At 44.2% G+C, this 15,227-nt stretch overlaps 2 protein-coding genes across 4 annotated transcripts; one reads left to right on the top strand and one right to left on the bottom strand.

The window, feature by feature from the left end:
* Nucleotides 1-7,197: 7,197 nt before the first annotated feature.
* On the bottom strand, nt 7,198-8,853 carry LOC118739381 (tRNA-splicing endonuclease subunit Sen34-like). Of its 2 annotated transcripts, none has more exons than XM_036470659.1 (5): nt 8,697-8,853; nt 8,547-8,654; nt 8,235-8,495; nt 8,066-8,173; nt 7,198-7,794 (listed from the first exon to the last, which is right to left on the bottom strand). In XM_036470659.1, the coding sequence occupies exons 1-5, from the start codon at nt 8,773-8,775 to the stop codon at nt 7,403-7,405; spliced, it is 948 nt and encodes a 315-aa protein (XP_036326552.1). In that variant the 5' UTR covers nt 8,776-8,853; the 3' UTR covers nt 7,198-7,402. The 2 variants fall into 2 exon arrangements, with proteins under 2 accessions (XP_036326552.1, XP_036326553.1); XM_036470660.1 differs by having other exon boundaries at nt 7,199-7,794; nt 8,547-8,633; nt 8,697-8,852.
* A 1,630-nt stretch (nt 8,854-10,483) lies between these two features.
* On the top strand, nt 10,484-13,386 carry LOC118739380 (DNA-directed RNA polymerase II subunit Rpb4). Of its 2 annotated transcripts, XM_036470657.1 has the most exons (6): nt 10,484-10,678; nt 10,820-11,690; nt 11,769-11,981; nt 12,049-12,284; nt 12,348-12,640; nt 12,755-12,847. In XM_036470657.1, exons 1-5 carry the CDS (start codon nt 10,615-10,617, stop codon nt 12,575-12,577), a joined length of 1,614 nt encoding a protein of 537 aa, XP_036326550.1. In that variant the 5' UTR covers nt 10,484-10,614; the 3' UTR covers nt 12,578-12,640; nt 12,755-12,847. The 2 variants fall into 2 exon arrangements, with proteins under 2 accessions (XP_036326550.1, XP_036326551.1); XM_036470658.1 differs by lacking the exons at nt 10,820-11,690; nt 11,769-11,981; nt 12,049-12,284; nt 12,348-12,640 and adding an exon at nt 13,115-13,386 and having other exon boundaries at nt 10,488-10,678; nt 12,755-12,935.
* Nucleotides 13,387-15,227: the final 1,841 nt, after the last annotated feature.

The following is a 15,227-nucleotide window of genomic DNA, read 5'->3' as shown; positions in this document are numbered from 1 at the left end:
GTTTGCATGCGTGCAACACGCCTTCCCTGCTGTCCGCTGTTGGTAACCGCTGACCAATGTTGGGCGTGTGGTGCCTACAACGCGACGGTTGATTGAAGTTTAGCGAAGAAAAATTTATTAAAGCAAAACACACCTCAGCTCGGAAGTGCAGGAGCAGGGAGCGCATGCAAATTTTCAACAGCAAATGCGGTGTCACGACAGCAGCTAAGCAACCACTTAAGAGGAAAAATTTTAACGAAACTAGTGAACGGGATCATGTCTTTTTCTTCTATAACCTCGAACCAAGCTAACATGCATACATAGATATTGAAGAACTCCATGTACTTATTTATATACCTTAAGCCATCCGAAAATACTTTGCGGATGTACATACATTTGAATCGGCAGATCGCCTTCAACCTGCTACTTTCTCTGAAAGCATCGTGCCGCCCTCCACCCAACTTTACGAACGAAATGGGACTAACACGAGACAAAAGGTCTATCATAGTCCAAATTCGAATCGACGAATAGATTCGATTCCTCCAGATACAGGCTAGACTCGGAAGCTGCATATATATGATACCGGAATCGCTTGCTATTTGGTACTAAGTATGGAGTCACGATTTTTATGGTGAATACCAGGAGAGGTATGTGATTGGCAGGGACTAACAGGACTAAATGCCAGAATTTACAATCCGTTCAATCCAAAGCCCTTTGGATGTCGAAAATACACAGCACTTGCGCCGACGATAGGCGTAGGGCTTCTTCCAATGTCCAGTGTATTTGGCAGAAATTTTGAGGACTAGCTACTACTAAACTGCTGATCTTCCAATCGTCTGTTCACCGAAATGGCTGTTATACACCATCCCCTTTTGGCGTCCATAACACACTTAATGTAAGCAAAGAGATGCGCGGTATTGTTTAAACCACATGTATCTGTGTTCTCCGATCAAACCTGGTCTTGTGGGAATTAGGCTGATATACCAGCCTGATTTCAGTTGAATCAAGGTAGTTCTAGTGTCCCCTGATAGCTCGTTGGAGATATGTAGGTGATGAACGGCTTATTGACATTTCGTATGGATGAAAATTACGTTTTTATATTTTCACTCCATTATTTTTCACACAGCTGCGTAGTTTTTATGCGTGCTGAGCTACATATATCATCTTCTAGTTGACGGAGAAACTCCGGAACAGAAGTCTGCTTACGTGGCGGGATAGTAGGGGCCTATTTGTTAGGATAAAGATGGAATGGTTTGATCTAAGCCAAAAACAACGCTCGTCATGAAGGTGGTTCTCGGATGGCATGAGGAGACATACAGTAGCAATTGGGGAAGCGGAATTCTGGCAGGTTTCGAGGTGGGCCTATTGAGTGTCGGTAGCGTGTATAGTTTTTTCGTTGATCTTTTCTCAAGTGCAGCCGGCGATAGACAGCCGGGGGTTTCTGCTGATATCCGAGAAGTTTCTCGAAAACGAAAGGAGTTTATAGGTTTTGTTACGACCAGGATGTTGCTTCCGTCTATCTTTGAGTTGAATTGGAGCCTCACTTTCGATGACTTATACAGAGGTATTGACAGTACACTATCTTGTGGAGCTATTGTTTGTAGCTTCCCGCACAATTAGCTGACAAGCCCACGCTTCCTGCTATTGGGGAGCAATGAAAGTGTGATATTCTCCGTCAGATTGGAGTATCGAAGGCTTTAGACCAGAGCTGGGCAGCTTCGACAGAGAATTTTTGTAGTGTGCGTGGAATTGATGTCACTGTGTGCGTGCGAACAAGTCGTGCGGTTGAATGAAGTTTCGCTGCCTTCTAAAGCAGAGCGTGTATGTATACGCGAATATGCCCGCCGGGCAGGCGCCGCCCAGGGCTGCTTTAGACAGATTTTATGCCGCCAGAATGATTTGTGAGCATTTTCGCTTTTGTTTTAGGCTGTGGCTAAATACTTGTCTGTGAAGTTATGACACCAAACGCAGTAGTGGTGCTGGGGTCCATTGCGCAATCCCTGTTGATGCGAGGCTAAGCATAATGGGATGAAGGGAAGTAGAGTATTAAGATTTCGGGAGGAGTAAGGTGATCGGTGGTCTGTAGGCTTATGAACGGTGATGGCGATCTGTTGGGTAAGTTGCCAGCGCTTGGTATGATCAGAAGACTAGCGCGGATTTTCTGGCGTGCAATGTTATTTAACCGTCGAAAGAGATGGTGGTCTAATTTGGTTCGACAGAAACTTGACCACCGCCAACAAAAAGTTGACTAGTTCTTGCCTCTAGGTTAAAGAATACTAGTAAGTTTGTTTCGCTTGTTTTCGTTGAATAATCGTCTAATCTTGTTGTTCATATCCTTAATTATCAGATATTCTGGTCAGGCTACGATCGTCTACGGGCTCCGCTACTTAGAAAGAGAACACTGGGAGATTCTGTGGTAGTATGGACCTGGAACCTACTTCATTAATAACCTTATGGCTTTCCGACGACTGGCAGGACCCGAATGGCGGCATTCGATATCGAATGTACCTCGAATCGTTGCTGTTGTTGTTGTAGCGGCACTAATAAGCCCCACTAAGTTAGGTTTGTCCATCAATCGTTGTCGTCAAGCTCGACTTACGGTAGTCCTAAGAAACGAGCTCTTTCGAAGGGGTCCTACCAAAGAGAAAGGGGTGTTGGCTGAGTGGGATTGAGCCGACATTTGAAGAGTTGGTTAGTGTCGTGGGGGAAGTCTCCACATGCCGGACACTCATTGGGGTTGTTGGGGTCAAGTCTGGACAGGTATATGTTGAGACGGCTACAATATCCGGATCTCTCTTGGTAGTTGAAGCTGCGAGATTAGGCTCCGATCAAGGCATTCATAGGCCAGGAGTTGTTGTTGTTGTTGTAGCAGCGTACAAGTTCCCCAAAGAGTTTTTGGGGAAAGTTACTGGAGTGACAGTCCTTGGTCAAATATAAATCTGGGTCGTTCCAGTTATGTAGAACCGACTATCGTGGGAACGAGTTGTTGTTATTGTTGTAGCGGCTACAACAACCCCGCCCAGATCGGTTGGTATCTCAGTCGTTGTCGTCAAGTTCCACTAACGGCAACTCTAGGAAGCGTGCAGCTTCTGTGGGATCTGTCCACAGGGACAAGGCCGTTAGGGTTGTCGGGTTTTCCGGGCATGCGAAGAGATGGTTCGAGTCATGTGGGGTCTCTCCGCATGCCGGACATTCGTTCGGCACATCCTCATTCAACCTACTCAAGTAGGAGTTTAACCTGCTGCAGTAGCCGGAGCGAAGTTGAGCGAGTGTAGTGCGTGTCTCCCGAGGCAGATGAAGCTCTGTCTCGTCTATGTCCGGGGGTGGTATGCCTAGAACGGCATTCACAGGTCTAGAGTCTACATAACTCGAGACTGAGTCCCTGTGAATGCCGTTCAGGGCCTGTCTGTACGCTGTCGAGTCCAGAGGTTGCTTAATGAACCTCTGGACTTCGTCCGTCAGTTCATATAGGCGTGCCTAGGCGAGGGCTCCTCTGCAAGCAGCTGTCTGCTTGGGTGGCCACTTCTGTGGCTCCCTATCAGGAACTGCTTGCAGAGCATTATATTATGCTCCTTAACTGGGAGCATTTGCGCCTCGCCGTGCAAGTGGTGTTCAGGCGACATCAGGAGGCATCCCGTCGCTGTCCTAAGTGCCGTATTTTGTACCATCTGTAGCTTCGTCCACTGCGTCCTACTAGTCCCTGGCGACCACACTGGCGCTGCGTAGTTCAAAACTGGCCGGCCTATTGCCTTGTATGTTGCCAGCAACGTTTCTTTGTCTTTGCCCCAAGTACTGCCGGCTAGCGACTTGAGGACCTTGTTGCGGCTCTGTACTTTATTGACAATAGCGGTTGAGTGCGCAGAGAAGGAGAGCAGACTGTCGAATGTTACTCCAAGTATTTTGGGGTTATTCACCGTCGGAATTGGTGTGTCATCGACGTGAATCCCCAGCGGTAGCCTGACCTCCTTCGTCCAGGTTGTGAACAGGGTCGCGGAGGATTTCGTAGGGGAGAGGGCTAGACACTTTGCAGTGAAGAAGCGAGAAAGTTCGGAGAGATAGCCGTTTACTTTCAAACACAGGTCATCAATTCCATTCCCAGTCGCCATGATCGAGCAGTCGTCGGCATAGGAGACAATCGAGACTCCCTCTGGTGGTTGAGGGAGCTTTGAAATATAAAAGTTAAACAGTAGCGGGGAAAGGGCACCACCCTGAGGAACCCCCTGTTTTATTTTTCGCTGCTTACTCGTTTTGTCTCTAAATATTACCGACGAATGTCGACCACTCAGATAATTTGCCGACCACCGTTTGAGCCTCTGTGGGAGAGAGGAGGCCTCTATATCTTCTAGCAGCGTGGAATGGCAGACGGTGTCAAACGCCTTTGACAAGTCCAACGCTACTAGAATCGTTCTCTCACAGGGACGGTTGCGGTTAAGGCCACGAGTTATCTTAGTGTTTATGGCGTTAAGTGCTGTTGTTGTACTGTGCACTTTACGGAAACCATTGCTGATGCTTCGCTGGGGTCAGGTGGTTTGTGAAGTACGGGAGTAGCAAGGCCTCGAGTGTCTTCGCTACCGGGGAAAGGAGTGTAATCGGACGATACGAATCTCCTTTGTTGGCGGGTTTCCCCGGTTTGAGCAGTGGGACCACTCTCCCCACCTTCCAGATGTCTGGGATGATGAGAGTGGCCATTGACAGGTTGAGGACCTCCGTTAGGTACGCTACCCCCGCAGGACCCAAATTTTTCAGCATCAGCATGCATATTCCGTCGGGACCCATGGCTTTGGAGGCTTTCGCCTTCCCGATGGCCACCTGAACTTCACCGCAAGTGAAAGCAAGGGGGGCACAAGTTGTTGGCAGTTTGTGCAGCCTTCTGGTCACTCGACGCTTGGCTTTGTCTACCGAAGGATGCAGTATGAACTGCCGGCTAAAATAGCTCGCGCATCGCTCCGGGTCCGACGAAGCATGGTCGCCGAAGGAAATTTCGACTCTGTCGTCGTGCTTCGTCGGATTAGACAATGACCTCACGGTTGACCAAAGCTTGCTCACACCAGAGGTGAAATTACAAGTCTTCAGGTGCTCCTCCCACTTCTTCCGCTTATGTACGTTTACAAGTTGCCGAATCTCCGCGTTGAGATCCCTGATACGGGGATCTCCGGGATCGGCCTGACGAAGGCTATCACGCTCTTCAGCTACAACAGCCGCTTCGGCAGGGAAGTTTGGACGTGGGTCCGATATACGTCCTGCCGGTATGAAGCGAGCTGCAGCAGCCGTGATAGCCCTGCGGAACTTACGTTCACCGAGATGGACGTCGGTTGGTGTGGGGAGCGCTGCGAAGGTGTTTTCGGTAAACTCCGCGTAACCTTTCCAATCAGCTTTGGAAAAGTTGATATAGGTCCGGTGTTTGGCGGAGGCAAAGTCGGTTGGTTTATCAATCGAGATGACTATGGGTAGATGGTCTGATGCTAGAGTCAGCATAGGTCGCCACGTTATGCTGTTTATCAGACCAGCGCTGACTATTGTGATGTCTGGCGAGCTACTGCAGTTACCCATAATCCTGGTGGGTGCGTCGTCGTTCATTGTGCAGAATGTCGAATCGTCTATCTGCTCAGCCAAGTCTGTTCCCCTACGATCGTTTGACAGGCTTGAGTGCCAAAGATCGGGGTGCGCATTAAAGTCACCTACTACCATACGGTTTTCACCTCTGAGGAGCGCACCTATATCAGGGTGATATCCTGCCGGGCAGCAGGTGACAGGGGGTATGTATATATTAAATATTTCGAGCTCGACATCGCCTGACCGGATAGCGATGCCCTGACATTCTAGGGTGGTATCCCTGCGGTCGATGTCTGCTTCGATAAGACGATACTGCACGGTGTGGTGCGTGATGAACGCTAAGCCACCACCATTATCTCGCTCGCGATCTCGACGGTGCACGTTGTACCCGGCGCAATTCAACAAAGTTGAATTGCTGTGCAGCTTCGTCTCTTGGACCGCAGCTATTAATATACCATGCCGACACATGAAGACGGTTATCTCCTCAATCTTGCTCTGTAGCCCGTTACAGTTGAATTGGAGGAGCTTCATGTGGTTCGGGAGACGTGTCGTGATGTGGGGTGTGAGTGAGGTGTATGTTCTTGCCGCCGTTGGCTGTGTGTGCTGCTGAGGTGATTGCCGCCCTGTGGTGGTGGTGGGGGGGCGTCGCAATTGACGTCTGCGACCGAGCAGCGCAACACGGGCCCTCGAAGTTCCCCGTCCAATCTCGCGTGGTACGCAGACCTGAACATGCCCTAAAGTGGCACCAGCCAAGGCAGGTGTTGCACTTGACTGATGTCACATTACGGAATATTCTGGTCTGACATACCGTGCAGATTGTAGGGGGAACCAGGAGTTGTTGGCGGCGGCGTGTGGGTGGTGGTGCGGTTGTGTGTGTTATGTGGTCTGTGGTGGCTGTGGTACGGTCTGTGGTGTTATTATGTTGTTGTGTTGTGGCGACTGTGTGTGGTTGCCGTGTGAGTGTGTGGGGCTGCACGGGCGGACTATGGTTTGCCGTGGAGGCTGCTCTGTTTGAGCAACAGGGGGCCACGTACGACGTGGTCCACTGTCTGTGTGTCCGTAGTCCCGAGCAGACCCTGAGGTGACTCCACCCCTCGCAGGCATTACACTTGACTGAGGTGGAGTTGTGGTGTAATCGTCTTCGGCATACACAGCAGGTGTATATTTCTGGCCCAGGGTTTGACTCGATGCCAGCCCTGAGTAGGAGAATGCGTAGTGAATGTTGCCCTATGGACGAACAACTTCTGAGACACTTCGCCGACCTAAACGGGGTTAGATCGCCGAAACAACAGCCCTTGGTCGGGTGAAACCCGAGTCATTCCGGTACGTAGAACCGGCTGTCGTGGGAACGAGTCGTGGTAGGTGGTGACCGACTCCCTTTGAATGCCGTTGTTTACTTGTCGGTACCCCGACCAAATCGGTTAATATCTCAGTCATTGTCGTCAAGCTCCACTAACGGAAGCCCTAAGAAGCGTGCAGCCTCAATAGGGTCGGTCCACAGGGACAACGGCGTTAGGGTTGTCGGGTTTTCCGGGCATACGAAGAGATTTTTCCAGTCATGGGGTTTCTCTCCGCCTTCCGGACACTCATTTGGCAAATCGTCGTATAATCTGTTCGTCGTCGGGTCCAATGCTTGGTCGCCAGAAATGAGTTCGAACGTATTTATTAATGAAATTTCTTATGGGCATATATTTATACAAATGCAGGGCATGGCAATACCTGTTCTTCAGTTTAGTTATATTAACAGAATTTTGTTTATGTAATTGCATACATACAAAGGACAAAGTCATTAGAATTTATTTAAAACTGAATCTCTCAGCTTTAGCCATTTTCGTAAGTTATATGATTTGCTACTTTTTATTATTTTGCATCAGCTTTCTCCACTCGAACCTGCGGCTGCAGCTAGTTTGTCTCTATTACCTTCCCACCGCACAGTTTGATAATGAACCTTACGATCTGAGCCAGCACCATCCATAGCATCGTCTCCTTCTTCCTCACTAACAAAGTAAGCAAAAATGCAAATCTTATTTACTATCACAGATAAGCGCACTTTGGTAATCAAGTGCAAAGGCTCCACCACAGGCGTTTTGAGTAGTACTACAATGTGTGATGCGTGGTACTGTAGTGGATCGCCAGGATAAAGCAAGAAATCAGCGCCAAATGAATCGCCTGCAGTGACATAATATCCACGTGTCCAAAACTCGCTAAATACTTGATATTTGAGGGGATTCTCAATAGAAGGCGGCTCCACGGTTTTATTTACTGAAATATTTATAAATTTTTTTTAATTGGCGCATTATAAAAATAAGAAAGTATTGAAAGTATGGGCTTGTTCGAGTTGCAATCACAACCGCAGTGTTGCGCGAATTTCCAGCAATGTATTATCAGTTGGGCAGTTGCAACAATGTTGCAATTTTTCGTCAATTTGTCAATGTTATTGTGGCTTATTAACATTTTATTTTTAATATTTTTATTGAGCTTTGTACCACGATTGTTTATTAGTGCCTCGAACAGGCCCTATGTACGTACTTACCAAGTGGCTGTGGATGCGCGCAAGCAATTTCCAGTTGCGCATTTTTGCGATCAAAAACGAAATTATCGGCTATTTCTTGCAGTATCTGCGCAGCATCTAGTTTAATATCTGTAAGGAAAATGAACTAGAGTAGGATATTATTTTTGAAATGATTTTCAAATTGAGTTACCAGCTTCCGCTACTCCTTCTCTTAACAGCTTTTTTCGCTTCCCAGCCAGTATATTGCTTATGTTGCGTTCCGTCTCTCGCAACTTTTGAGCTTTTAATGTCTCCGCCTGTGCAGTGAAGCCTGCCTCCAACTGCTCATGATACTGAACAAGCTCGCTAGCTTCTGGTACTCGCAGTAAAGATTCTTGCTTGGAAACTAGTTGAGCAATGCCTCGCTCCACCAGAAAGCGTGTCTCATGCGGCGTTAGCTCCAGTGGTAAAGCTAAGGAAGGGGCTTAACTGTAGTTATTTATCTCAAATTTCTCCAACTTACTGCAATCATTCGCCGACCAGCCTCGGATGCTGCACGTGCCCACCAGCGCGCCCACAATGCGATGTTTCCGTCGCAATGTGATGTAGTCTGTTAAGGATAAATATGAATCTGTTTATTACCTAAGCAATCCTAGTTAAGATATATGTTTACCGTCCACGCGAAAAACATATCCAGTGCCATTTAAAAGCGTTAAAGTTATTTTTTCATCAGTTTCGCTTGTTGCAGTCATTGTTTACGAATCGAATAAAAGGAAAATTTGCAACAAAAAATAAAGCGACATCTGTCCGACGTGTTTCATGGAAGTTGGTCAACTATTGGTGAACTTTGCCAAATCTGCACAGGGTGCTTACAAAAATACTTTTATATTAAGATTATGCCAGAGAACATTACAATTTTTACTTAAAAATAATAAACATGTAAAAATAATAATAAAAAACTCAAACAGCCTGGTAAAAAGTATATTAGCTATTAATTTTATAAGAAAGCTTAGCCTAAATGTAATTTCAAGAACTATTCAAATGTTTTACTTCATACAGAGTTGCATAAATCAACCGTGTGGCCAAATCCCATGTTTACATGCACTCTTAACACGATTCAATAACTCGTAACTCGCATTCAAAATGTGATTTATGATGGCACGGTTACAAGTTTCAATTTGATTCAAGAATGTGTTTACCTGTGTATGTCCAAATAACATGGTTTGACTTAGAACGAATTGAAGATTCATATAAACAAGGTAAGTGCAAAGAAGGTAAATCTACGTTCTTTTACGTTCTTTGGTAAGTATTGTCTACTAAGCAAGTAAAAAACTTTAATACTGAATATCTCAAAAACTAGAAGGCTCCCACACCTAAAAGGGGGTATATCTGAAAAGCGGAGGAATCCAGCTTTCCAATGGTACCACCTTTAATCCCCGAATCGGGGGTCTCCATTTCAAAGTGCACCCACTAGAACTTAAGGTCAGATTGTGAAACCGGCCCTTACCTTCTTTCTCTTTGCACGAAACTAGCTAAGACACAACCCTAAAATCCGACGTCGTAGTTTTTAATTTTATCCAGATATGGCAGCACAGCGTTCGCGAACTGTCAAATCAGCCTAGAGCTGGGATACTAACGATAGTACGCCACTCGATAGTTTTCGAAAAGATAGTTGAAAACATCGATAGTATCGATAGTACTATCGTCGTGAGAGGTATTGAATTGAAATGCTAAATTGTTTGAAAATTAAATAATAAATAAATTTATAAAATTTATAAATTAGTTTGTAAATTAAAGAGATTATATAAATTTGTTTAAAATTTAGTGCATCAAAAAGAACTTCTTATAATAATAAAATAAACTTATTAATTTATTCGTTGTTTTATATTTGTGCTTTATAATTACTGTTGTACTATAAAAGAGCTTTAAGATCTTATTGTACTAATCAATTTGTTTAATAAATGAAAGGAATTATATATACTTATATACATACATACACTTGCATCCACTTGAATAGCGACAGGCAAAATCTGAATTTTTTTAATGTGATTTTGTTTGTCCCTTTTGAAGTGCAAAGAAGAGAAATTGGCTATAATAATACATTTCTAATACAACAAACAAACAAAACAAAAGATATTCGTTTAAAATGACACATCATACTTTAAAAAAATCCGGAAAAAGGAAATTATTAACATTTTACCATATTATAAGGAAACGGATAAAGTACTGGTCAAAATAATAGCACCACAACATTTTTAATAGTTTTTACCTTTTTTTTTTTTGTTTAGTGTCTCCTAATTTTTTATAAGAGTTGTACAAAACATAAAAAAAACTACAAAATCACTAAAATTTCAAGATTTATAATTCGATAACTAAATTCAATAACTAAAAATTTTTCAAAAACTATCGATAGAGGCATCAGTTTTCAACTATCGATAGTATCGATATTACTATCGATAGTATCCCAGCTCTATGTCAGCCCAAGCCGCTTTCGCGTCATGACAATTTATTTTAGCTGCGATTTTCACCAATATTTTACTTAAAAAATAATTTGTGCTTTTAAATAGTTAAAGAAACAAAAAATATACAAAATGTCGTTCATGAATCCGGTGGATATGGTAGAGGAAGATGCGGCAGATCTTCAATTTCCAAAGGGTAAGTAAAGCAATCCAATTGCAGCATGTGTTGTCTACAAGTGAAACGCGCAGCCATAAGTAAAAATATAAAAGTTTGTAATAAGGTTTATGATGCGATACTACTGGGCGAAAGCAATATTTTATTATTTTCATCTTGTAGTCGAGTTAGATGTTCCAAACAATTTGTCTAGCGCAACTTCATCAAAAAATTCCTCGAGCTGTCAACACGGCATCATCAAAGTTCGCCCTACATTGGATACGAAATATACAACAGCATACTATCACGCTGAAGAGTTCAACAAAGCGCTAGAGCTACGCAACAAAGCCATGCACATAAATAATACTGATTACATTAAAGTTGGTGTAAATAACTCGGAGCACTGCAGCACTTGCAAGTGTGATTTGTACGAACCGTACATAAAGTGTCCGGATTGTGAACATACGCTATTGTGTTTGCAATGTTTTGCACAAGGACGTGAGACGGCGACGCATCTAAATACGCATTCCTACATTATTATACGCGATGATATACAAGTATTTGCGGGCGCTGGTAGCTGGACGGCGAAGGATGAGCGTATTTTGTTGCGTACATTAGAGAAAAAAGGCTATGGCAATTGGGAGGCCGTTGAACAAGCACTAAACTCTCGGCACACTGCTGAGGAATGTCGCCAACATTATCATAACTGCTACTTCGGTGGAATATTTGAGCGTTTACTTGGTTTGACGCACCACAAAAATGCGTACTTCCCCGAACGCATGCCGTATGTTGTAAAGATGCGTTCTGTTGATCCGCCACGCAGTGATGAGCCAGGCTCAATGCAATTTAAAATGATGGCGGGATATCGATGTGCGCGTGGGGACTTCGATACTCCATACGATAACTCAGCTGAAGATTTGCTAACGACAATCATGCAAAATAGCTTCGCTGCCATTACTGCGAGTGACGACGATGAGCCAATTGACGAAATAAGCAGTGCTGCGTATGAGGAACTGCAATTAGCAGTAGTCCGTGCTTATAATAATCGATTGAGGTAATTTTTATTTAAAAATGTGCTGCATATTAAATATTGTATTTACCACAAAGCTAAGATTTACCATTAAACTTCCAGAGAACGTAAACGCAGATATCGAATAATGCGTGACCACGGGCTGATCATGCCCAATCGCACGTTGGGTTGGATCTCGAAGTATGTAGAGGCGTTGGGCTCGGAATCGAATTGCCATCGTTTCTTGTCTTTTATGCAGATCAGCAAGCCGATTAAATACGACATGCTGGTAGAGTCCCTGAAATATTTTTCGGATGTGCAAAAGAAGATTTATCGGTAACAGTAAAACTAATTTAATTTATTTTTACTCCTTTACTAAAAACTTTTCCAAATTTCCTTATAGCTTGTATGAGCTACGTCAGAATGGCGTGCGCACACTTGAAGGCGGTGCATTGTACTTCAAAATGAAGAAACGGCGCGCTCAGCAACAACGCGATCGCCTAAAAGATGATACATCCCGACAACTGCACGATTGGCGTAAGCTAATGCCAAGCCCTCAAATGCTCGTACCCAATCCGTTCGCAACGGCGCATGCAGGTTCTAACCCCAGAAAGAAGCCTGGCCCAATGGACATTATGGGTTTGTCTTAGTAACTTGGCCGTGTTTAAATGAACTTTTAAACAATATTCCTCCCCTTTACAGGCATGCCTGGGTATACCCGTCTCACCGAAGGTGAACGAAAATTGTGCAGCGTCGAGCGTATAGCACCACAATCATATATAGATTACAAAAACATCTTAATAGCGGAAAATATGAAAATGGGTCATTTGCGTTTGGCCGATGCCAGGCGTTTGATAAAGATTGATGTCAACAAAACTCGGCAAATATATGATTTTCTGATAGAAAATGGCCATATAAATAGACCCACGTGACGTGTATAAATTTTCGTAACTCGAATCTAAGAAATCGATAACAATTGAAAACCATTTATAGATGTTAGTTTGAGTTGTCGTTTCACTTGTATTACGTATATGCAAATGCGTATTATTGCTATAAGCTGCTTCACCGTTAATTAAGAAATTTATTTATATATCCTTTTTCTTTCACAGAATTTGAAAACGCCGAAACTTTACTAATTTCTGAAGTACACATGTTGCTTGACCATCGCAAACGTCAAAACGAATCGGCAGATGAGGAGCAGGAATTCTCCGAAGTTTTTATGAAAACATATGCATACACGGATAGTTTTCGTAAATTCAAAAATAAAGAAACAATCGCAGCGGTGCGCAGGTGAGTAAGAAAAAACGATATTCATTATAATTTACATTCATTTACATCTTTTTCCAAAACCACAATTAGACCCTTCAAAACTATCCTTCCATAACATAATCAAAGTTATATTTTTTTTTTCATAAAATCCTCTCAATAAAATGTCTGAAATAATGTGCTCAAAATATGGTTTTCCCCAGTCTTTTAATGCAGAAAAAATTGCACAAATTCGAATTAGCTGCACTGGGTAACCTCTGCCCCGAAGCGCCTGAGGAAGCAAAGGCGTTGATACCATCGCTAGAAGGACGTTTCGAGGATGAAGAATTACGGCAAATACTAGACGATATAGGAACGAAACGTAGTTTACAGTACTGAAGTGTTTTTGCACATTGCAAATGAAAAAATTTTATAAAATACATTCTTATAATTATAAATATCTAATCTCTATTTAAATGGATTTGTAAAAAGAAAATGTATTTAATTTTTCTGCTATGCATTTCTTTTAAATTGATGCAACAAGCGATTTGCTCATCGTCGTACACAATTTTAATAATAAAAGACTTACAAATGTAAACCATTTTTAAAAATCATACATACTCGTATAATTACTGGTATTTTTATAATAAGTGCTCTTAAAGCCCTATTAACACACTATATGAACATCCCAAGTCAAAACTCTTACAGTTTAATTGCATCGGACTCCCGGGTATGATCGAAGAAGTACTCGTATTTATTGGTTAGGGCCTTTGTGAATTAAGGTAACGATATGTAGCAACTATCGATCACAGGGATACCATTCCAGGCTGTCCCCCTGCTTACCAGCTGCCCGACAGGATATCACCCTGAAATAGGGGCGCTCCACAGAGGTGAAAACCGAATGGTAGTTGGTGACTTCAACGCGCACGATCTTTGGCATTGAAGTCTGTCGAATGATCATAGGGGAATACACTTGGCTGAGCAGATAGACGATGCGACATTCTGCACAATGAACGGCGACGCAACCACCAGGATTATGGGCAGCTGCAGTAGCTCGCCAGATATATCAATAATCAGCGATGGTCTGATAAACAGCATAACTAGTTGCCCATTAGTCATTTCGAACCATAAACATGCTGACTTTGCTTCCGCGGAACACCGATTCTGTATCAACTTTAGCAAGATTGAACTGCTTCGCGAAAGTTACTGAAAGCACCTTCTCTGTCCTTCCCACATCAATCGATGTTCACGTAGGTGAGCGTGAGTTCAACATGGTTGTCACTGCTGCTGCAGCCCTGCTGGATGTATTACGGACATCGTCCGAACTTTCCTGCAGAAGCGGCTGTTCTAGCCTTCGCCAGGGATCTCAGCACGGAGATTAGGAAAGGGACATAAGCGGAATAAGTTCGAAAAGCATCTGTAACTTCTCTGGTGTGAGCAAACTTCGATCCACCGTGAGGTCTTTGTCCAACCCGACGAAGCGCGAAGACAGAGTGGAAATCTCTTTTGTTGACCGTGCTTCGTCGCACCCGGAGCGATGCGCGAGCGACTTTAGCCGACAGTTCACGCTGCATCCTCCTGTGGACAAAGCCAAACGTCGAGTGAGGCCAACACCTAGTGCGCTTCTTGTTTTCACCAGCAGGGAGGTTCGGGTAGGTGAAAGCCTCCAAAGCCATTGGATGCGACGAAATATGTATGCTGATGCTGAAGAAATTGGGTCCTACGGGAGTAGGATATCTAACCAAGGTTCTCAATTTGTCCATAGCCACTCCCACTGTTCCAAATGTCTGGAAAACGGGAAGAGTGCTAGAGTGGTCCCACTGCTCATACCAGAAGAAAAGTCTTACCGTCCGATAACCCTCCTTGCGCCGGTAGGAAAGACACCTAAGGCCTTTCTACTCCCACATCACACATACCACCTGACCCCAGCTAGGCATCAGCATGGCTTCCGTAAGACCCCTTTCAGGTACGTCAAGTCTTGATTTCAAGTCTGCTCGTTCGTAGGCGAAGGAGGTGAGGCGAATGTACTTTCCCCTCTCTTCTCACCTCCTTCGCTTACGAACCGAGCATACATGAAAGCAGACTTAACGTGTCTGAAAGGGGTCTTACGGAAGCCATGCTGATGCCTAGCTGGGGTCAGGTGGTCAAGTGAAGCCAAGTCCTTCTCCACCTGGTCTTTTCATCTCAGTGGGGGCCTTCCTCTTCCTACCTTCCTGCTACCACCAGCGGATTCCGGGTTGAATACTTTCAGAGCTGGAGCGTCGGTGTCCATTCGAACGACATGACCAAGCCAGCGGAGCCGCTGTATTTCAATTCCAAGTCGTTGTAAAGCTCATA

This window comes from Rhagoletis pomonella, unplaced genomic scaffold, assembly GCF_013731165.1.
Source record: "Rhagoletis pomonella isolate Grant_MI unplaced genomic scaffold, Rhpom_1.0 Rhpom_scaffold_00005, whole genome shotgun sequence".
NCBI classification, from domain to species: Eukaryota; Metazoa; Arthropoda; class Insecta; order Diptera; family Tephritidae; genus Rhagoletis; species Rhagoletis pomonella.
The sequence above is the reverse complement of the archived record's forward strand: the minus strand, read 5'-3'. Positions and strand labels throughout refer to the sequence as shown.

Bases quoted from the DNA above. Each gene is read 5' to 3' on its own strand.
- LOC118739381 (XM_036470659.1), bottom strand. From the start codon at position 8,775: ATGACTGCAACAAGCGAAACTGATGAAAAAATAACTTTAACGCTTTTA. The intron at 8,655-8,696 runs GTAAACATATAT...GGTAATAAACAG, and splicing joins ATATGTTTTTCGCGTGGACG to ATTCATATTTATCCTTAACA. The intron at 8,174-8,234 runs GTAACTCAATTT...TTTTCCTTACAG, and splicing joins AGAAGGAGTAGCGGAAGCTG to ATATTAAACTAGATGCTGCG.
- LOC118739380 (XM_036470657.1), top strand. From the start codon at position 10,615: ATGTCGTTCATGAATCCGGTGGATATGGTAGAGGAAGATGCGGCAGAT. The intron at 10,679-10,819 runs GTAAGTAAAGCA...TTCATCTTGTAG, and splicing joins AGATCTTCAATTTCCAAAGG to TCGAGTTAGATGTTCCAAAC. The intron at 11,982-12,048 runs GTAACAGTAAAA...ATTTCCTTATAG, and splicing joins GTGCAAAAGAAGATTTATCG to CTTGTATGAGCTACGTCAGA.